The sequence below is a fragment of the Ambystoma mexicanum genome, chromosome 2p (assembly GCF_040938575.1).
Source record: "Ambystoma mexicanum isolate Mex_15411 chromosome 2p, UKY_AmexF1_1, whole genome shotgun sequence".
Classification (NCBI taxonomy): domain Eukaryota; kingdom Metazoa; phylum Chordata; class Amphibia; order Caudata; family Ambystomatidae; genus Ambystoma; species Ambystoma mexicanum.
Genome location: NC_090923.1, coordinates 1,093,222,948 through 1,093,244,064, shown reverse-complemented (window position 1 = coordinate 1,093,244,064; position 21,117 = coordinate 1,093,222,948). Strand labels below are relative to the sequence as shown.

The 21,117-nt window shown below is 47.3% G+C and overlaps 1 protein-coding gene across 3 annotated transcripts in view; it reads left to right on the top strand.

Annotated features, from left to right (window-relative positions):
- Nucleotides 1-21,117, top strand: part of MAJIN (membrane anchored junction protein) — a 1,009,257-nt gene that overhangs the window by 733,752 nt on the left and 254,388 nt on the right. For all 3 annotated transcript variants that reach the window (XM_069643075.1, XM_069643074.1, XM_069643076.1), the window contains exon 6: nucleotides 16,516-16,579. In XM_069643075.1, the coding sequence (XP_069499176.1) occupies nucleotides 16,516-16,579 (64 nt within the window). The remainder of the gene's footprint in view (nucleotides 1-16,515; nucleotides 16,580-21,117) is intronic.

Genomic DNA, 21,117 nt, shown 5'->3' with positions numbered 1-21,117 from the left:
ACGCCCTCTGAAGAAGCAGGAAAACTAGCAGGCCCGTTGTTTGAGGCGAAGGCAGCAGCGGGCCGCCTCTCTGAATCTGACCTTCCTCCTATGAACCCGGTGCCCTTGTTGATCCTGAAAGTCGGTGTTGCCTGGCTAGGGAAGTGTATGAAAACCTGGGCCCTTCTAGATTGTGGAGCATCCGGCAACTACATCGATGCCTCGTTCGCGATTGCCAATGGGATCCGTTTACATTACAAAGAACGACCAACTGTGGTCGAGGTGATTGATGGTTCTGCTTTGTCTTCTGGTCCAGTCTGCCAACAGTCCGATCCCTTGTGGCTCTCTGTGGAAGGGCATCTCGAACGGATTTCGTTGGATGTCATCAAGTCTCCCTCTTTTCCGGTGGTGCTGGGCCTACCTTGGCTGCTATATCACAATCCTCAGGTCGACTGGACCGCTCGTTCCCTGGTGTTCTCTTCGACGCGTTGTCCTCGGGACTGTGGACTTCACGAAACCTTTCCTGCAATTTTGGAGTCCCTCAATCCTGTTGACGTATCTGCCCGTTTATGTGCCACCCAGTTGGTACCTCAGGAATATGCCGGATACCACAAGGCATTCTCCAGGCCTGAGGACATACCATTACCGCCCCACCGGCACTTTGACTGTTCCATTGACATCCTGCCCGATGCGGTCATTCCCCACGGCAAGATCTATTCGTTGACTCAACTCGAGAAAGGCGTCCTACAGGAGTACATTAAGGATTGCCTCAACAAGGGCTACATAGTGCCGTCCAAGTCCCCCGCAGGATTCCCGTTATTCTTCGTCAAGAAGAAAGAGGGTACTTTGCGCCCTTGTATCGATTATCGTCAACTAAATGAGATCACGAGGAAGGACAGGTACCCATTACCACTCATCCGGGACATCATCGAATCCCTGAAATCCGCACAAATCTTCACCAAGCTGGATCTAAGAGGGGCCTATCACCTGGTGCGGATTAGGAAGGGAGATGAGTGGAAGACGGCCTTCAAAACACCTATCGGTCACTACGAGTACAGGGTGATGCCGTTTGGACTCTGCAACGCCCCGGCCGTCTTCCAGCGGTTCATGGACGATGTCTTTTCGGACCTTATTGGAATATCTGTATGGGTATACCTTGATGACATCCTGGTTTTTTCTGACACTCGAACTGCGCATGTTGCGCATGTTCAGGAAGTTCTTCGTAGACTAACAGCTAACGGCCTGTATGCCAAGGTAGAAAAATGTCAATTTCATATGGAAAGCATGGAATTTCTGGGCTATGTGATCAGCAGCACGGGAGTGCGGATGGATCCCGCGAAACTGCAAGCTATACGAGAATGGAAACCGCCACATGGCGTGAAGTCACTTCAAAGGTTCTTGGGCTTCACCAACTTTTATCGACGCTTCATTCCACGCTTTTCTCAACTTGCCAACAGCCTAACCCGCCTGACCAGTACCAAGGTGCCATTTCTCTGGGACACGCAGGCCGAGGAGGCATTTCTGGAATTGAAAAAATCCTTCATGTCGGCTCCTGTTCTTAGACATCCAGATGATGAAAAGCCATTTGGGGTTGAAACAGACGCTTCGGACTACGCAATTGGTGCGGTCTTACTACAGCAAGATTCAGTCACGGGAACAGAGCACCCGGTGGCTTACTACTCACGGAAATTGTCAGCGAGCGAGAAAAACTATGCAGTGATTGAAAAGGAATTACTGGCTATGAAAGCAGCTCTCGAAGAGTGGCGACATCACTTGCTGGGTGGGAGGTTCCCGGTGGTGGTTCGCACAGATCACCGTAATCTACAGTTCCTGCGCTCTTTGCAATGCAGAACCTCCCGTCATGCTCGTTGGGCCTTTTTCTTTTCGCAGTTTGATTTCACTGTCACGTACATTCCTTGTTCCCAGAATACGAAGGCTGATGCTCTGTCTCGGTCTCTGGAAAACAACGTTGAAGGTGCCAAGGAACCGGAGCCTCTGATAGCGTCAAAGCATTTTCTATCGATGGTGACTCCCCAGCTCCAACAGTTGATAGAAGCCACACGAACGGATCCCTCAAGATTACATATACTACAACGTTCTGACATCAGAGAACGTGACGGCTTGTTGTTCTTTAAGGATCGTCTGTACGTTCCCACCTTGGAGCTCCAGAAGATCATTCTACAGAATTGCCATGATTCCGTCGTTTGTGGTCACCGTGGAGTCCGCACAACACAAGAACTGGTTGCACGGCAGTACTGGTGGCCTGGATGGGCCACGCTGGTAAAGCACTACGTGGATTCCTGCTCTGTATGTGCCCAGATCAAGATTCCTCGCAAAAGGCCCATTGGTCTCCTGAAACCCACGCCTACGCCTCTGTACCCTTGGCATACCATCGCCACGGATTTCATCGTTGACCTGCCCCTGTCTGGTAGTTTCACGTGTATAATGGTGGTGGTGGATTGCTTCACCAAGACTGCTCATTTCTTGCCCTTTCCCAAACTGCCCACTGCCTCCCAGATGGCACAACGTTTTCTACACGAGGTGTATCGTCTTCATGGTCTTCCGGAGAAAATTCTATCGGACCGGGGATCTCAATACATCTCATCCTTTTGGGACCAACTGTGTCGGCATTTGGACATTCAGCGAGCCCTGAGTTCCGGCTATCATCCACAGACCAATGGGCAGACGGAGCGCACCAATCAAACCCTTGAGCAATACCTACGTTGTTATGCCAATGCCACTCAAGACAACTGGTCGGAATGGTTGGACACCGCGGAAGCAGCTTACAACAATGCTGTTCATTCTGCTACCGGACTCAGCCCCTTTTTCTGCTCTTCTGGTCTTCACCCCAGATTGCTGCCAGTTCGTCCTACATCTTCCAGTGCCATACCATCTGCAGATGCCCTGGTATCCCTGATCCGCAATCAACATCGCCTGGCGGCCGGCACCTTGGCAGTGGCACAAGCACGTATGAAGGAACAGGCTGACAAGAGACGGAGCCCTGAGCCCGTCCTTCATGTTGGGGACAGGGTATGGCTGTCCTCCAAGAATCTACCGGTACGCAATTTGCCAGTGAAACTGGCTCCCCGCTTTTTTGGTCCTTTTCGCATCATTGGGCGTGTTTCTTCTGTTGCCTTTCGTTTGTCTCTGCCACGTTCTTGGAGGCTCCATCCTGTCTTTCATGTCTCTCTTTTGAAGCCCTATGTGCCCGATGTTATGGGTCGCACCTGTTCCCGTCCTGCCCCGGTCTTGGTTCGGGGGTCCCTGAGTTTGAGATGCAGGAGATATGTGATTCACGGATTTGGCGGGGTGCTCTGCAACTCCTGGTCAGCTGGAAAGGATATCCTGCTTGTGACCGCACTTGGGAACCACGCTCCTTCGTGCATGCACCGCGCCTGGTTCGGGACTTCTATCTCCGCTACCCTTGGAAATCCGGGGTTATCCGGGAGGTGGTATGGTGTCACACCGCGCGCTCGCTCGCGGGCGCCACTTACCGGTCCTGGGGTCCCGGGTCCACGGCCGCAGCGGTCTCCTCCTTCATAGAGGCTGTACCCGCGGTGGCGTCTTTCCCCACGCCGGCCCGCGGTCCGGATAGGCTCCGTGGGCGCCGCCATCTTGCGAGGATCTGCGCATGCGCGGATCGTCAGTATCCGACTTCCCGCGCATGCGCAGTGTCGGAACATGCGTTCCAAGCCTCGCTTTGATGCCGGGCATTAAAAGAGCGCCGCATACACAGGGACAACGCGCCTCAACACGGTGGTTACTGTGTATGCGCTGCTGGAGCCCTGGCGTCCGTGCCTCAGCCTCTCCAGTTCCTTGCTCTGCCTTATCTTGCCTTGTTCACACTCTCCAGTTCCTTACTCTGCCTTATCCTGCCTAGTCCAGCCTTTCCTCCTTGTCCTCTCCCTGCTCCTTAGTCCTCCTACCCCTGGCTTCCCAGTTCTACCTTGTCCTTGCCTGCCTCCTGGGTTAGGGTAGGGGAGTTCCTGTCTGGGGTCCTGGTTTACTTCCGTTCTTCTGGGATAGTAGGATTCCCTTGTCTGTTCTGTTTGACCTTGCAGACCTTCCTCCTTTACCTGTCTTGTGCCCTGCCGGTACCTGTGCCTTGCTACCCTCTTGGATGTTCCGGAGTTCAGCTTCCACCATTATCGGTGTCTTCATTAAGCCTTCTCTGCCAGTGGAAACACTGTTCCGACACCACGTAAATATGGAGAAGTGCCACCCGTGGCGTTGGGAGTTGGTTCAGTGCCATCCTGTCATATATCGTCAGGAGGGTATTGGGCTAATTTCTCGTGCTACTCATTCATCGGCAAGAGATACTCCGACAGACTGGCAACCTCAACTCCACTGTCTCCAGGAAGAAAAGGTAACCAACGATCTCGTGAAGACTCGTTTAACACAGCGGCTGACTGCATCCCGGAGGGAGAAGAAAGGGAGGCGTTCCTGAATATCATACAGGACGGTAAAGACGCTATGTGCGAATCCCTCCAGACGGGCATTGATTCGGCTGACAGTATCAGCAGAGCAATGGCGGCAAGTACAACATCCAGGAGATTCGCTTGGTTGAGAAAGTCTGGTTTTGCCCCAGATGTGCAAGCCAGGCTCTTGAACATGCCATTCGATGGCTCTTCTTTGTTCGGGAAAAAGGCAGATGACAGTTTGGAGAAACTGCAAACTTCAAAAGCAGCAGCAAATCCCTAGGCGCTGCAATCCGTCAGACACCTTTTCGTCCCACAGGAACCTCTGCGAGGGGCAAGTCCTTTCGCTTCTACTCCGCATTCGGAAGAGGTAGAGGACGACCGGCTCAAAGGGGACAGAGAAGAACTACCCGAGGTGGACGGGGTAGATATTCAAAAGCCGCAGCAACAGCAGGTGCCTCTTTACCATCGGCATCTGCATCAGCCGCCCCAAAACCACTCTGAGGACTTCCCTCACAGGACACCTGTAGGAGGCAGGGTGACTCAACATCTGGCGGAATGGCAGGCTATCACGTCAGATGCTTGGGCATTGGAAACAGTTGCCCAAGGTTACTGCCTGCCTTTCCTACGCATACTTCAGAGTCATCCACCGGGGATCAGCTCTCAGAAAGCTCCAGATCCGCTCCTCTTGCAGGAAATTTTGGACCTGCTAGAGAAAGGTGCCATAGAACCGGTACCTGTAGCGGAGAGGAACAAGGGCTGGTACTCCCCTTACTTTCTCATTCCAAAGAAAGACGGAGGACTGAGACCCATCTTGGACTTGCGAGAATTGAACAAATTCCTCAGGAAAGACAAATTCAAGATGGTCACTCTTTCTCAGATCCTCCAGGCCCTTCAGTTCCAGGACTGGTTGGTATCTCTGGACCTTCAGGACGCTTATTTCCATGTTCCTATCCATCTCAAACACAGGAAATACCTGAGGTTCGCAATTGGCAACTCTCATTATCAATTTCGAGTGCTGCCATTTGGGCTGACCTCCGCCCGAGGGTCTTCACCAAGTTAATGTCGGTAGTGGCGGCAAGTCTAAGGAGGGAAGGGATTCACGTCTACCCCTACCTGGACGATTGGTTGATCAGAGCTGTATCTTCGGAACAAGCTCAGATCCAGCTAAATCACGTGCGCCACTCCCTTCACAAACTGGGCTTCTCCCTCAATTTAAAGAAGTCACAAATGATACCATCGCAGAGACTCCAGTTCATAGGAGCGATCCTGGAAACGTCCCTGGGAAAAGCCTCGCCACCAGAGGTGAGGGCTCAAGATATTCTACAGATGGTTACCAAGTTCCAAGATGCCCAACGTCTCCCAGCCTTCGACTTTTAGAGGTTGCGTGGCCTCATGGCATCCTGCATTTTCCTAGTGCCAGAGGCTCTCCTGAGAATGAGAGCCCTCCATTGGACACTGAGGACTCAGTGGTCACAATTCTCAGGGAGAATGACAGATCTTCTTCAGGTTCCCGACAGGGTGGCTCGAGACCTTCAGTGGTGGGCCTGTCAGGAGAACATTCTGAAAGGAGAACAATTTTGGCAACCCTGGCCGGAGATAACAGTAGTCACGGACGCTCACTCACGGGGTGGGGAGCCCATGCCAACGACTTGACGATCAGCGGTCGTTGGTCTCCATCGGAGTCCAGACTACATATCAACCTGTTAGAGCTGAGAGCCATCAGACTTGCGCTGAAGGCGTTCCTGCCAGCTGTACAAGGGAAAAATGTCCTGATAATGACGGACAACACGGTGGCCATGCATTACCTAAACAAAAGAGGAGGCGTAGGATCACTACCCCTGTGCATAGAGGCGATGCAGCTCTGGTTTTGGGCAATCCAAGAAGGAATCTCTCTATCGGCAGTTCACCTAGCCGGAGAGAAGAACTTGACAGCGGACGCTCTGAGCAGGCAGAGCACAGTCTCCCACGAGTGGGAGCTAGCTCAGGAAGTCCTTCAAGAGATCTTCCCCCTTTGGGGAACCCCTCAGGTGGATCTGTTCGCCACCAGCCTCAACAGGAAATGCAATCTGTTCTGCTCAAGGGAATTTCCCCCGAGAGGAGCTCTGGGAGACGCGTTCATAGTGGACTGGGAATTTCCGCTTCTGTGCGCGTTCCCACCGATCCGTCATTCCTCAAATCAGGAGGTTGAGAAGATTCCAGAGAACCATGATCCTAATTGCCCCGGATTGGGCCAGGAGAACGTGGTACCCGGACCTTCTAGACTTGTCCATCTGCCCTCCAATTCGACTTTCCCTCAGAGAGAACCTACTCTCACAGAAGGTAGGTCAGGTTCTCCATCCAGACATCAAAACCCTCAACCTTCACGCTTGGCTTCTGAAAGGCTGAGGTACAAGGATTGGGACCTCCCTGATGATGTTATGGAGGTGTTGCTTTCAGCAAGGAGGCCAGCAACTAAGTCTTTATACCGCTGCCGTTGGAACAGATTTTGCAGCTGGTGTAGAATTCAGGCCTTCAAGTTGGCACCATTAAGGGCTATCTCGCAGCGCTATCCATCTTTAAGCGCACTGCGGAAGAACCATCCTATTTCAAGTTACCCTTGGTAATACAGTTTCTAAAGGGGTTAACCAATGTTTATCCCCCAAGACCATTCCAAGTTCCCCTGTGGGATTTAAACTTAGTCCTAACTTTCCTGATGGGCTTACCTTTCGAACCACTCCATTCTTGTTTGTTAAGATTCCTTACCCTTAAAACTGTTTTATTAATAACACTTACATCTGCTAGAAGGGTGAGCGAATTACAAGCTCTTTCTTGTAAACCCCCTCATACAATCTTTCACAAAGACAAAGTTGTCCTGCAAGTGAAGCCCAATTTCCTCCCAAAGGTGGTTTCTGAATTCCATATCACTCAGAAGATTACCCTACCATCTTTCTATCCTCCTCCTCATCCGGGGAAAGAGGAAGAGAGGTTACACAGGCTAGACCCTAGAAGGGCTTTAAGTTTTTACATCAGTAGACTAGCCAGGATAAGACAGACAGACCAGCTGTTTGTAGGTTACACAGGTCACAAGCTGGGGTTACCAATAACTAAGCAGACCATTTCCAGATGGATCATTCTAGCCATTCTGGAATGTTATAAACTGGCAGGGAAAGAGCCCCCTCAAAACCTTAGGGCTCATTCGACCAGAGGTATTGCAGCTTCATCGGCCCTCAAAAGAGGTGTGCCGGTTAAAGACATCTGTGCGGCCGCTACATGGTCGTCTATCCATACCTTTACACGATTTTACAACTTGGATTCCTCCTCCAGTCAAGAGACTAGGTTTGGAAGGGCTGTACTGCACTCTATTCATCAATAGAAGACAGCGTGAAGTCTGTACTCCCTCCTCCAATGATAGAATACTGCTATGGGAGCCTATCTAAGATAAGGAATACGTCGGAGGACACAATCCCTTCGAAGAACAAGTTACTTCTTACCTTGTAACGTTCTTTCGACGGGATGTTCCTCCGACGTATTCCTTATCGACCCTCCCATCCATCCCCGCAGTTCTACTTCCCTTATTGTTGCAGCTTACGCTCCTTCAGGGTGATTAGTCTAGTCCAGAAAGAATTATTGTGGGCTACAAAATGGAACTGAGCAACGGACGCTGCGCGCGGCCTTTATAGGCAGGATGACGTCGACGTCGATACGGCGCTGTCGAGGGACATCGACTCGGAGGACGTCGACGCGCAGCGCCCTCTAGAGAAAAATTTTCCGAGGCCAGCAGAGCTGGAAGGAGATATCTAAGATAAGGAATACGTCGGAGGAACATCCCGTCGAAAGAACGTTACAAGGTAAGAAGTAACTTGTTCTTTTCGATGCATCCCAAATGGTGGCAAATTCAGGCTCTGAAAAAGGGCTCAAAATTACTCACTTCAGCTCGAAATCTTTGGACATGCAAGCATAGATGTCTACAAAAGAAGCACTGATATCAGTCAAATGCACTACCACATCTCCTGAACCCTTCCTCATGCCTTATGTGAATTTCCTCTTTTCCAGCTGCCTCAACCTGTCAGACAACAACCTCCCCATTTTCCATCCTGCTCCTATAAAAACTGGATAGTAGAATTAACTGCCTAGTCTTCCTGCCTCTTGTAGGGAATTTAGTTCAGATTTGATGTCAGTCAGTGAATGTATGTCTTCTGCCATACCACTAGAAGCAAAGGATTTCTCAGCTTTCTTCAAATCATCAACTAAACCCTGTATCATTGGTTCCCTAATCTCAAGAAAGTATTGCGGTTTATGAGTTCGCCCCTCAAAGTCGCCTTCAAAGTGTCACAGACTACATCTACCAGAGCACAATCCTGATTAACATGTCAGTGCACATTTGAAAAGTGCGACCGGGTCATTGGTATGACCCCATCAAGGGAGAGGAAAGAGTTAAGTGGACCCCGGAACCCTGGTGTGCCTAGAGCTGTGTATTCACATTGTTGACCCTTTCTCTGAACCAATGCCTACCAGCCTGTGTCCTGGCCAGGTTCTCTTCCCTTCCAGGTGGTTCTCAAGAGACTCCAGTGACCAGAAAGCACCAGACTCTGCAAACATCTGGGATTGATAATGGTTCCTGTAACACAGCACCATTTTCCACAATGCGCCTTGGCCCAATGGTCAAGGCCCTGCCTGGAGTATAATCGAATGAATGGGAATAAAATAGGGTACCTCCTTCAGGAGCCGAATGTACGACCCAACAACTATCCTACAAATCACAGCCTGGATACAGGGGAACAATGGGGCAGCAGAGCAGGCACCAACAAGAGACTGTCCAAGAATCGGGGCTCAAACCCTGTTAACCACAGACTTACCAAGTGAAGTTGAGACATAGAGATCAAACAGCCACAATGACCACAGGGACAAAGATGGTGGCTGAAAGGGGCGGAGTTGGCGATCTCTATGAAAGCTTCTAGAAGAAGTCTGGTCCTCAAGGGGCTAGCTGAGCTAGAGGTTGACCCAGGGAAGCCTCTGACTCGGGTAACTAAAAGGAGATTCTAGGCAGGAAGGCGAGAGCTATGAAAAGCAGTCAGTTGACAGGGAGAGGTGTGTGTGTGAGGTCAGAAAACGCACACGTGGATCCAGAGTACAGAGAGGGTAGAGTAGTAGGTGGAGGAAGAATTGGGAGGACACTTTTGGAGTATTTGGAGAGAGTGAAAATGAGGTGTTGGGACTGAGGGGGTGTTTCAAATTTGGCACTTTGTATGTGAGTGATAGATAGAAGTTTGTTTTGGAGGCTGAGCAGGGGAGGGGTTTGAGAATAGACGTGTGTGAGAGTGTATGAAAGCGAAAGAGGGAAGTGAGAGGCAGCTGGGTAGAGAAGAGTGTAAGGGAGGCAGGGGTAGTCTTTGGAGGAGTGATGTTTGAAAGGAAGCGGATAAGATTGGAAGGAAACTGGAGGGTGGGACAGGAGAAGGGGAGAGAGCGATAAGATCAGGGGATGGAGAGTATGGAGATGGAAGCGACCAGGAGGGAGATGGAGACCGGAGACAGGAGAAGGGGGGAGAGCGAGGGAATACCAGGAGGAGTGTGGAGAGAGAGTGAGGGAGACACAGAGAGCAAGGCGTAAAAGAGAGAAGATAGGCCTAGGAAGAGGAGATTGGGGAAAGGGTTGAGAGATGGTCATCTGGAGGAAATGGTTGTCATGACAACCACACTAGACCACCTAGGAGGTCCCTAAACCAGATAGATATGACACAGCATTTCAGCCCTCTCTAGGACGGGAATAGACTAGAACAGGGGAACCCTCGTTCTAGTGAGTTGGCAGTGCCCATTACGACTTTCTGGAGAAGAGAGACTGGGCTAGGGAGGTGCGAGCCCCCTTGAAGTTTGAAGGAAGCGTGTAGAGGGATCCCACCTAGAGGGCATGCCCCATGTGTACCTTTTTGTAACGCTATGTTTATAATAACTGATAACATACTGGATTTGTCTTGTGACTCATTGAGTATCTTGTTACAACAGGTAGCTCTTTGTCAGTTATGCATGGCAGCAAGTCTCCCAAAATTAGAGTTAATATTTTGTTGTTAGGGGCCTTTGCATTTGAAAGTTCCACACAGTTCCATCACAAATCTGCCTGTTCTATTATGACATTTAAATGGAGTCACAAAATGGCCCCTTACGCAACTTTTTAAATGGTCTAATTACTTCAATGTGTCTGATTCAGGCACACAAAGAATGTGCTTTTCCTCGTCTCTAGGAATGTAAATTGCAGGACAAAGAGAAGAACCATTAGGCTTGCATAACTGTGTATTCCATTACTCTTGTATTTCCATTTGGAATGGGATATATAAAGCTACAACTATACTCCTTTGTTTTATCATATTTCGATTAGGATTCATATATTTGTCCAGTTGGTTTATTATATATATTTGAGAAACAACCAAGCTTTATTTTCCTTTGCTTAGGTTTGCTGTTTGACATCAAATTTATGTAATCCTACTGGCGTCCTTTAACAATTACAAACCTGAGATCATTTATATCTATCCATAACATTGTAAAGTTTAATAACTTGTCATTCTGAATAACATATATGTTCTTTCACTTTTTTCAACTAGACAAGGTAGGCTAAAATTATCCCTTTTTCTTTACCAGCATTAACTCTTTTTAACAAAGAGCGCTTGTTTTTTCCACTAATACTTACCTCATCTAAATTACCTGAAAAAAATAAATAATAAAATCGGCATCCAAAATGGCCGCATTGACACAAAACGTGATGATGTCATCACGCACGCCTAGCGCGAGCGTGATGACTTCACCACAGCGGTCGGCAAGCCGTATTTAAGCCCGTGAAATTGTTGCAGTAGTGCGCAAAAATCCGGAAGCTCCAGGATAGGGACAAACGGATCCCTCTCCAATCTATGGACGCTCTCTACTTTTATGACCTAAATCAAGGTAAGCGGCCACTCTCCTTTCACAGGTTATATTTATCCTGTTAAACCTTATTCTTAGCTTTAAACTTAAAATAGCAGCCCTCTTTCAACCACATGAGAAACCAAGTGGCTGAAAAACAGTTTTCTTATGTTTTCCATTTCAGGCCAGTGAATATTTTGAACTGGACCCTGCTGAATGTTTTCTATCTATATCCTGAAAAAGATAATCATTATACTAGCTAATATATTTAGTTTGACTGACAATATTAAGGACATGGTGAGTGGTTAAAGACTCAATGATCTCACATCCTTTCAAAAAAGAAATGCCAAACACAAAATTGCATTGAATTGTGCACAGAACTAACTTTTATTTTCTCTCCTCTAATTTTTGGTTTATAATGACACTGATTGCTTTATATCTACTGTTTGCTTTCTATGTAAACTGATTAGTTGTTTTCGTTCAAGTGAAGCTTTGATTTATCTGCCTTTTTCACAGAAACTCCTGAGGATCCCTTTTGATCTTAAAAAAGGGGGAAACATGTGTAGACAGTAGAAATCATCTGTAAATAAAAAATCTTTGGCTATTATCACCAACAGTGTGAGACTATATTTCTTTGGCTCTCTCCTACTCAAGCCTTAACAACAGACTATTGGATTGGTGCAATTGGGACTGTACTTCTCACTAAGCTTTCGTTTATTATATAGGTTTACCAACCAGAGCTGAAAAGGTACACAACCATTCAAATTCCATCTTCTCCAGTTGCCTAACGTGTGTGATCTTGGGCAGATACTCTTCTTTTGCTGTATCTTATCTGCCAAAATTGTGAGTCTGTAGATGTGGTTCACTTTATGCTATCCACTTTATGAAAATGCCTCACTCACAGTATAACACCCTGTAAACATTGGTCAATTTCTAATACCATTACTGGCCAATCACATGCACAGTCTCTTGTTATTAAATCCTTCTACTGTAACTCAGCGCGATGTATTAGAATATAGAAGTTTAATGTCACTCCTTGAGATGGCATGTTCTACATTGTTCTTTCCTTTAATGTCAATCCATATTCAAATTAGAGAGCATCAGGTCCTGAGAGCAAATGACGATCACTGGTAACCACCATTGCAGTACTGACCCACCCTCTTGTAGCCTCCCCCATGACGGGAAAACACTATAGCGCAAATGCTAAACATCAGTGCCCCTCTACCCTAAAATCCCAACCCACACCCCAGCAACAAACATTTCTCAAAAACTGCACTTTAATGTAACCACACAAGTGATATACATATAAGTCTTGACACCATAGTAACCACCACAGCATACTATATGTGTCAACACTGTACTTGGGCTGAGTATTGCTAGACTGGGAGAAGTCAGTAGAGAACTGATTCCTCCCACTCACAGACATACAACATAACGCCTCTTGACTCAAATCCCTATACCTTTGTCCTCCAGCAGGCATGGCAGCACATATCATAGGTCTCCTCGCCAGGGCCCAAGGTGAGCACATAGCCCTGAGGAAATTTAATGAGCCAACCTTCCCCCAAAGAACTAGAATTCGGACAAGTACATTTGAGTGGCAGGGAGGTGGTAATCCCAGCCAACCTGTCTCTGTCAAGTGAACAAGCAGGGGTTAAAGACAGATCAATTCCCAGCGGAACAATACATAGCATCTTAATAATAGCACTCACTAATACATGTGATTTCCCGGACTCAAACTATCTTCACCACCCATCTGCGCCCTCGGTAGCCCATACCTGCCATTTGCCCCTAACATGCAGCACACACTCAAGACGAACTAGATTCCTGCTGACATCTTTGTGCTGTCTGCGTGATGTGTGGCAGCAGCGATGCCCAGAGCAGAAAGAATCATTTTGATACTTAACTCAGTGTTTGCTATGATAGACATGTTTTTGGTGTCTGAGAAAGCAGCAGATAAGATCTTAGCTGTGGGTTTTTGGGGCAGGGTTCTCTCAGACCATTCCCCGGTTAAATTCCTACTGAGGGGAGGCTGTCCCAAGAGCATGGTCTGTTGTGTTCTTGCTTGGCAGATGAATGTGGGATTGATGTATGATAGGGCTTCTAGGTAGGCATTACAGGAGAAGATTTCTCATTTTCAGGCTACCCTCGGCCTCCTCCTCTCCTTCCCTCATCTCTGACTGTCTGTCTGCTATCCAGGAGTGGTGTGCCGCCAATGACCTCTGTCTTAATGCCAGTAAGACTGAGATTCTCCTCATCGGCACACCCGCTCCCTCCTTCCCTGTTGCACTCTGGCTGGCCTCTCTTGGTCCTCTCCCTGCTCCCACCTGCAAGGTCAAAAACCTTGGGGTCATCTTTGACTCCACACTCTCCTTCTCTCCTCACATCTCTGACGTCTCCAGGCAGGAAGTCACACTACCAGCTGCACCTCCTCAGAGGTATTCTGCCTTTCCTCTCCTTCCCCCAGAAGCTCACTGTCTCCAGAGCCTTGGTTCTCTCTAGGCTGGACTATTACAACAGCCTCTTTCTAAATCTGCCTGCTTCTAATCTCCTCCCTCTGCAATTCATCCAGAACAGGACTGCAAGACTTGTGCTTGGCCTCAAGCCCAGGGATTGTATCTCTTCAGGACTGAAATCTCTACACTGGCTCCCAGTGGCTGCGAGGATTAACTTCAAAACACTCTTCATCGTCCACAAGGCCTTCTGGGGTAGTGGGCCTCAATACCTTCAACTCGCTCTTCATAAATATCTTCCTTCTCGAGCTCTTCGCTCTTCCGCCTCCAACTCCCTCAAGGTCGGTCGCTTCTCCAAGAAACGAGTTGCTGGTAGATCTCTTTCCTCGGTGGGTGCCTCCCTCTGGAACAGCCTCCCTGCCTCCCTTAAACTTGAGGAGAACCATCTCTGGTTCCGGAAGCACCTCAAAACCTTTCTCTTTGCTTCTGCTTTCTCCCCCCTCTCCTCTGCTGACCCCCTGGCTGAAACCGGCACTGCATGGGCTACCTGGAGACCCTCTGATCCCGGGCCCAGGTCACACACCCGCACTGCCCACCTGGCAACCCCCGCACTTGGGGACTGTTCTGTATCCCTACAGTCCCCATACCAGACATCGATAGCTGATGTCCACACTTACCTATGCACTTGCCACTTGCTGGCTGTTATTTATATTTTGTTACTATAGTTACTATCTATTCCCATGTACTGCACTTTCCCTTCCTCCCTCCCCTCGTACGTGCGCGATCTGAATGACACCTGGCCTAGTAGGACCGTTGTCTGTCCCCCTTTGTTCCCCTCCCTTGCCTCGTCGATCCTTGAAACACTTGTGTATAGGCGTGTTACAAATGCCATATCATATCATATCAAGATCCCTGGAACATAATAACTTGGAAGACGATAGGGTGGATCTCCTCTGAGAAGTTTTCAAAACAGTGTGTAGGATGAATGTATGAATGTATTTCAATTAATTAATTAGGGGTGCAAGGATCTCTGCTAGGGCAGATTGGTTTTGACAGAAACTCAAAGCTCTAGACTAGACGTTCGATGGGACAACGGACAAAGGCTGAGTTAATGCAATGTCGAAGGGAGCACAGTGGAGCAATGTGACTGATAAGTACATTTGAATGTCATACATATGTGATGAGATTCCATAGCAAAGGCAATAATTCCAGTACACTGTTAGCACAATTATTAAAAGGGGGGGCGAAGGTCGAGGCCTGTCATTGCAGTCACGAGTGATATGGAGGACCTAGTTGTTGATCAAGTAGACATCAATAGTGAGTTTTTGTGTTACAATCGTACCATGTACTCCCAGAATCCTGAGCCAGATGGAGGAGATGAAGGAGTTTATTGCTCAGTATGGTATACCACGCCGCAGTGAGGTGGAGGATGAACTGCTGGAAGTTCTGGTGAGAGACGCTTAAATTAGATGCAGAATGAATTCTCTTAAAAATATTAAGTCTCCGGGGGATCAGTACGATGTCTCAAATATGGTACACGGTATAAAGGAAGTTCCAGCTCAAGGTTCCACATGACCATCAAGCTCTAATCTTTGTAAATATTGAAATACTTAATGTTTTCAGTAGAAAGGAAAGAAAAGTGTGAGCCACAACACAGTGTCTGGAAGGGGTGGTTATTCTGGGACTATGAACTGGTAGATTTAGGAACACTTCACAGGGAGGGGTGTTTGGCAAAGACAATATTGTTTTGAAAATCTGTGTGATTTATTAAAGGTTATGGCCTTAAGTACTAAATGAACCCGTTTTGCTACAGGTGCAGCCTCCTCTTAGCGGGGGGCATGGGAGAGCAACCAGCTCATAAAAGGCCTTAGGATCAATAGGACTGTAAGAGGATTCTGACATGAGGAAGAATTGGGGTTTGGAATAAGGGCGCAACATCTCAGAGGGAATCCGGATTCTCTGCACTTCGTTTAGTCATGCCCTGGGATAATGACCCAAATGGAGAGAAGTGGTAAGCTAATTGGAGGAGTTCAGTGGATGGAAACAGCTCCTTGCTCCTAAGAAGTGTACTCTGGGGATCATACCTATAAGGAAAAAAGTGCATATGAAGCTGGTATCTCTGGGACTGGTATTCAAGCAGAATCTAGCACCATTAGTGCTTTGCCAAAATCTACTTCCCATGGACTGTTGCTGCTGTGAATTGATTACATCAGCAGCTGTGGATGATTCTTTCTTGCAGGAAAGGATCTTGCATGGTAGTGGTAAGCTTGAATTTGTTGCCTGGGCCTGATTTTTGTATTCCTCTGATAGGCAACGTGTGGATGGGGTTAGAAAGAGTGTGACGGAAGGGTGTGCTACTAAAGTTGCTGATGAAGAAGGGGGCTCTTGTGAGTGATAGGCCACCATAGATCGGCTGATTTGGTCCGGATATGTGCACCTTTGTAGCTGTTTTCAGAAGTCATGCAGATGCCTTAGAGGGAAGAGAATTGATGACAGCTGATTGGGATTCCTTTCTCTGTTTGCCCACTGGTTAGCCATGAATTGAAGACAAATGATTTGCTTTCATTTGCTGTTCGTACACTTCACTCCAGTTATTGTATCTGCACACAAAGTATGGAGTATTTGTTACTGTTCTAAAATTTCATATTATCTGAATTAATGCAACGTCATGACTATCAAATGAATTGTATTATACTTAACTGTTTGTTTTTTGGTGAAAAACAATCAAGATTTTAAAATAAAATAAGAATGTAAGATCAATATTAAATAAATCCATGTGTTATATTGTTGCTCAGGGCAAAAGAAAAAGAGTTATCTGCCAAAAAGATGAAAGAAGCATCTATAACCACAGCAGCTTCTGTAAGTATGAATGACTATAATAAAATTTTGTTTACTTACTGGCTGGTTCACATTCAGGGGATGTTCTAAAGTCACAGAGTTGTTTTCATATCCTTGCTTATCATGGACTAGTGTACAGGCCTGTGTACATCGGACAAAGTACAGGTTTTCATTAACACAGTAGGACAACTATAGATCCTAAGCCTACGGCTCCCTCTAGCGGTGGCAATAGGTGAAGCTAAGCAAATTGGACCGCTGTATATCAAAAGGCAACAGCTCCCTCAAGCAAAGCATTCTGTGCTCTCGGGCAGCCTCTACTGCGCATGAAGGCATTGTACAAACATACATCTGGCCTTATATCATATAGTAAAATGAGCTGTGAACATTGGGAAAACTCAAGAAGTCTGCCCGTATCAATAAGTCGGATTGTTTTTAGACGTGTATGATGGCAAACGATCCCAAATACCACCACAGTTTATTTATTTTGCTTTTACATTGTCACAGCAGTGTTTTACTGAAAGTTTCTTAGAACCTATCCTCTTGAAGCGTCATTCATTCTTGAAAGACTTTTATCATTCTTCAAATTTCATTTTGGCTTCGCATTTGGCTTTGCGCTTTTGAGAAATGTGTGTGAAAACAGCCCTTTTTAGAATAGATCTGTCAAGTGCAGTATCACCAGAATATCTGGTTGGCATCAGGTGTTTTGTAGTTTCAAGCCTTCGCAAATTCCACAATCATGGATGTTTTGTATTCTTTTCATGGCCTTTTTGATATGACTGTAGTTTATTTTTTTATGCCGATCAAGAAAGAGAAAGGAGAAGGCGTGCTGACTGTTCTGCCATGGCTTTCACTTTAAGGAAAATGATAACCGGATTCCGCGCGGAGCGCCTGCACAGAGTTCTGTGACGAGTTCAGTCACCCGCCAAAAGGGCTGTGTTAGGGAGAATTCTCTGTTTAGGCTGAATTTCCCTACCTAGTGAGTCCCCCAGCAGCTTTGCTGGATTTCTGGGGTTTAATTTTTTTCTCCTGCCAAGAGTGAGACTCTTTTACCCTCACTCTTGGACATGTTGAAGTGTGTTTTCTTGGTTAAACCTTGTGTTGAATGGGCTATGGGGTCTTTTACTCCATAGGGCCTCATGTATTTTTGTGATGTGGGTCACACAGCACCCTCTGTGCCGTGACCCAGGGGTGTCCTAGGGACTCCCCAACATAGACTCCATACCCTGGGACTGACTACTGTCTCCCAGGGCATGTAAAGTCACCAAAGACTTTGCTAGTCTTGAATCCTGAACAGAACCAGTACAAACCATCATATTGTGGACGTACTGGCTGGGGCAATTCGATTGCCCCAGGGTCTGTTAGTCGAGGGGGCACGTCTCCGTCCCCCCTGATCGAGTTTTGGCTGGTGGCAGTGGAAACTACTTTTTATATTCGACCGCGAATATTTCCCTATGGGATTTCCCATTGTTTTAGGCTAACACATTTAATTATTTATTTACGGTAGCCTTAAACATACCGCCGGTTTATATATTTATTTTTATAACTCCGGTTGGGACTTTTTGCCAAAACTTGATTCTAAAATGGCGTTGGTGTTCGCCTCTGTAACTCTGACCCAAAGTGGAGCCCTTTGTTCCACTTTTGGCGGGCTTCTCCACAGAAGCCCTCCAAAGTGGTGCCACTCTGTCTGGGGTACTTAGGAGGGGTGGAGGGGGATTTAGGCACCCTGGACTGAGTTACCTTGGTAACTCAAGTCGCACTCCGTCCTGATTGGCCCAAGTGGTGAGCCGCCCGGCTCACCACTTAGCATGTTTGAGTGACAGCTAGGCTGGGTGAATGGGGGTTTGCTGCATAAAAGCAGGGCTTTGGGGACTGGGACTTCAGAAGTCGCCACAGGACCAAGAATCCGACGAGGGAAGAGCTGAGCCGACCTGCTTCGACGACACCACCCGGTGGAGCCCTGCTGAACCGTCTCACCACTTTTTCCCGACGACCGAGGAGAACTCTTAACGGAGTGGCTCCTTCCCTTGACTGGTGGGGACAACCAGTTTTCGCCTTCTTTCCGTCCTTTTGAGGTATCTCGTGGCCGCCTTGCCTGTGCCAAGCACCCCGGCATCCGGAATACCACACTTTACCCCCATACCGCGAAAGTCGGTACCAACCCTTTAACCGGAGGACTCCGCGGCTGGTTTCTTCCCGGGCAGTGCTACGACCTTTCTCTTCTGCTCTTCAGCGAGATATTCTTCTCCCCTGACCGACGTCGAGCCTTGCTGTCGCTGCCTGGAACAACTGCCCCCGCTGGAGGATCCTTTCCGCTTAAGGTACTGTGTTCCGCCTGGCTTCCCTTGCTACCGACTGTACGGGGTAGATTTAGTCCCCGGCTTTCGAACCTGGGAGTGCCTGGGACACTTTGGCTAAACTTTCTGAGCCACTCTAAACTCTTTTTGACTCTTTGCAAGACTTTGAATCTCTAACTAACAGTGTGATCTTGGGCACATTTTCGCTCCGGCTACTCTAAGAGTGGGCCCTGCCTAGTGACTTTTGCTCACCTGTGACTTTATTCTTCTTTAAGCCTATTGCAAGTGTTCTGGACCTTAGAGTGGTGTGTCTAACCTATTTCTGCTTTTTCTCTCCCTTTCTTGGAAACTACTAGAGTGTCATCTAACGTTAAGCACTCACCTCTGTTTTAATTAAGTGGTGTTAACCTAGAGTTGTCTAGATAGGAGAAAGGATTGAATTTACTTTCAGTATAACTGTGTTGAAGTGCTTTTACTATATTTTTGCTAGAGTGTTTTTAACTTATGTGTATTTTAAATAAATAACTATATACTTTTGAAACCAAGCTCTGGTCAGTGTTTGCTTGTGCTATTGTGTTTTGGTACATATTGTGTATACTTTACATACTGCCTAACTCTTCTTGAGAGAAGTCTGACTGCTCAGCCACAGCTACCAGGTAAATCTGGGTGGTACAGACTGCTACCAAAGGGGTTTACTGCTCTACCTGTAGTCTTAAATCTTTTGCAGTGTTCCCCAAGGGAACTGCACAGGTTTCTGCCTAACACTGGTGTACAGCGGTGGGATTTGTATTGAGTATACATTTTATTGTGCTTTAGATACCTTAGTGCAACTAACCACAAAGCTTAGCACTGAAAAAGTAAAACCTCTAACATGTCAGTTATAGAAAGCTATAGTCAAGAGTCCCTTGCAGCCAAAACTGCTGATTGTTTAAGAGTGCTCTGTAAACATAAGGATCTCCTGACTAAGGGCAAGAAAATGGAGCTGATTGAAAGATTGTTAGCTAACCAAAGTCTGGGTGATGGTTCAGAGGAGCCTACCACTCCAGCAACTGTAGATGACAGTATTGAAGTTAACATGGAGCAAAATGTTGATGTTTCTGAGGAAGAGTCAGAAGAGGAGGGTGAGGCTGTTGTAACTGTCCCCCCTAGGCCTCTGCCTGCTCTACCTGCTGTGCCTACTGGACCTTTACCAGGTCCCACATTTAGTCCTCAGTACTTTGAACTGGAGAAAATGAAGCTAGAATTGGAGTATAAGAAACTTAATGCTCAAACTGACAAAGAACTAAGGCTAAGGGAAATGGAGCTCAAGTATGACTTAGAAATGAAGAAATTATCTGTTGAGAATGTTTCTCTCTCTGGCTCCTCTAGAAGTTCCAGTCCTAAAAGACCCCGGATGCCTAAAGAATTGGTTGGTATGTATGAGCCTAAGTTGGATGTGTTGGATTGGTTGTCTCTGTTTGAATATAATCATGGGCTCCAGAACATCACAGGAAATGACTTACTCACCTGGTTGTTCTCTAGGCTTCCCCCTGTTGCAACTGATGTGGTAATGGAGATGGGGGAGGAGGATAGGAAGGACTATGAATGTGTGAAACTAGCTTTGATAGCTAGGTTTGGGAAGACCCCTTCCCAGTATCTTAAGAGGTTTAGGAGCCTCAAAAAGCATGATGGTACCCCTTGGGCTACCTGGGTGAGTGAATGTTTGAAAAACTTAGAGGGATGGATTAAGGGTTACAAGGTGAACACTTATGAAGGTATGAAGAATTTGTTTATGTTGGAGACTATTTATGATGCCTGCTCTCCTGAGCTCAGACAACACTTGGCTGATTCCAAGGAATTAGATTCCCGGAAACTAGCTAAGGCTGCTGACTTGTGGGTTGCCAACAGGGCCACTCACAAGGATTCTGGGGTAACTCAGAAGAAGGATGGGGAGAAACAGCCTAAAAAAGACTCCAAAGAGAATTCTAATAATTCCTATCCCAAAGAGGGCCCCAAACCACAAAATAACCAGGGTAAGCCACATGGGAAACCTAGACAGGCTACTGTACCTTCTGGCCACAAGCCAGAAGGAGGTCAGAACAAGCCACCCTTCCAGAGAGCACTTGGACAATGCTATGTCTGTCAGGGTACTGACCATATCAAAGGAGATCCCAAGTGCAAGGGTAAACCTGCAGGGATCAGCACAGTCTCCTTAGCCTTCACTCCTGAGGATGAAGTACAGATGGCTAGTGCCCACTTTGAACTCTTTGCTGAAGAACCCTTGGG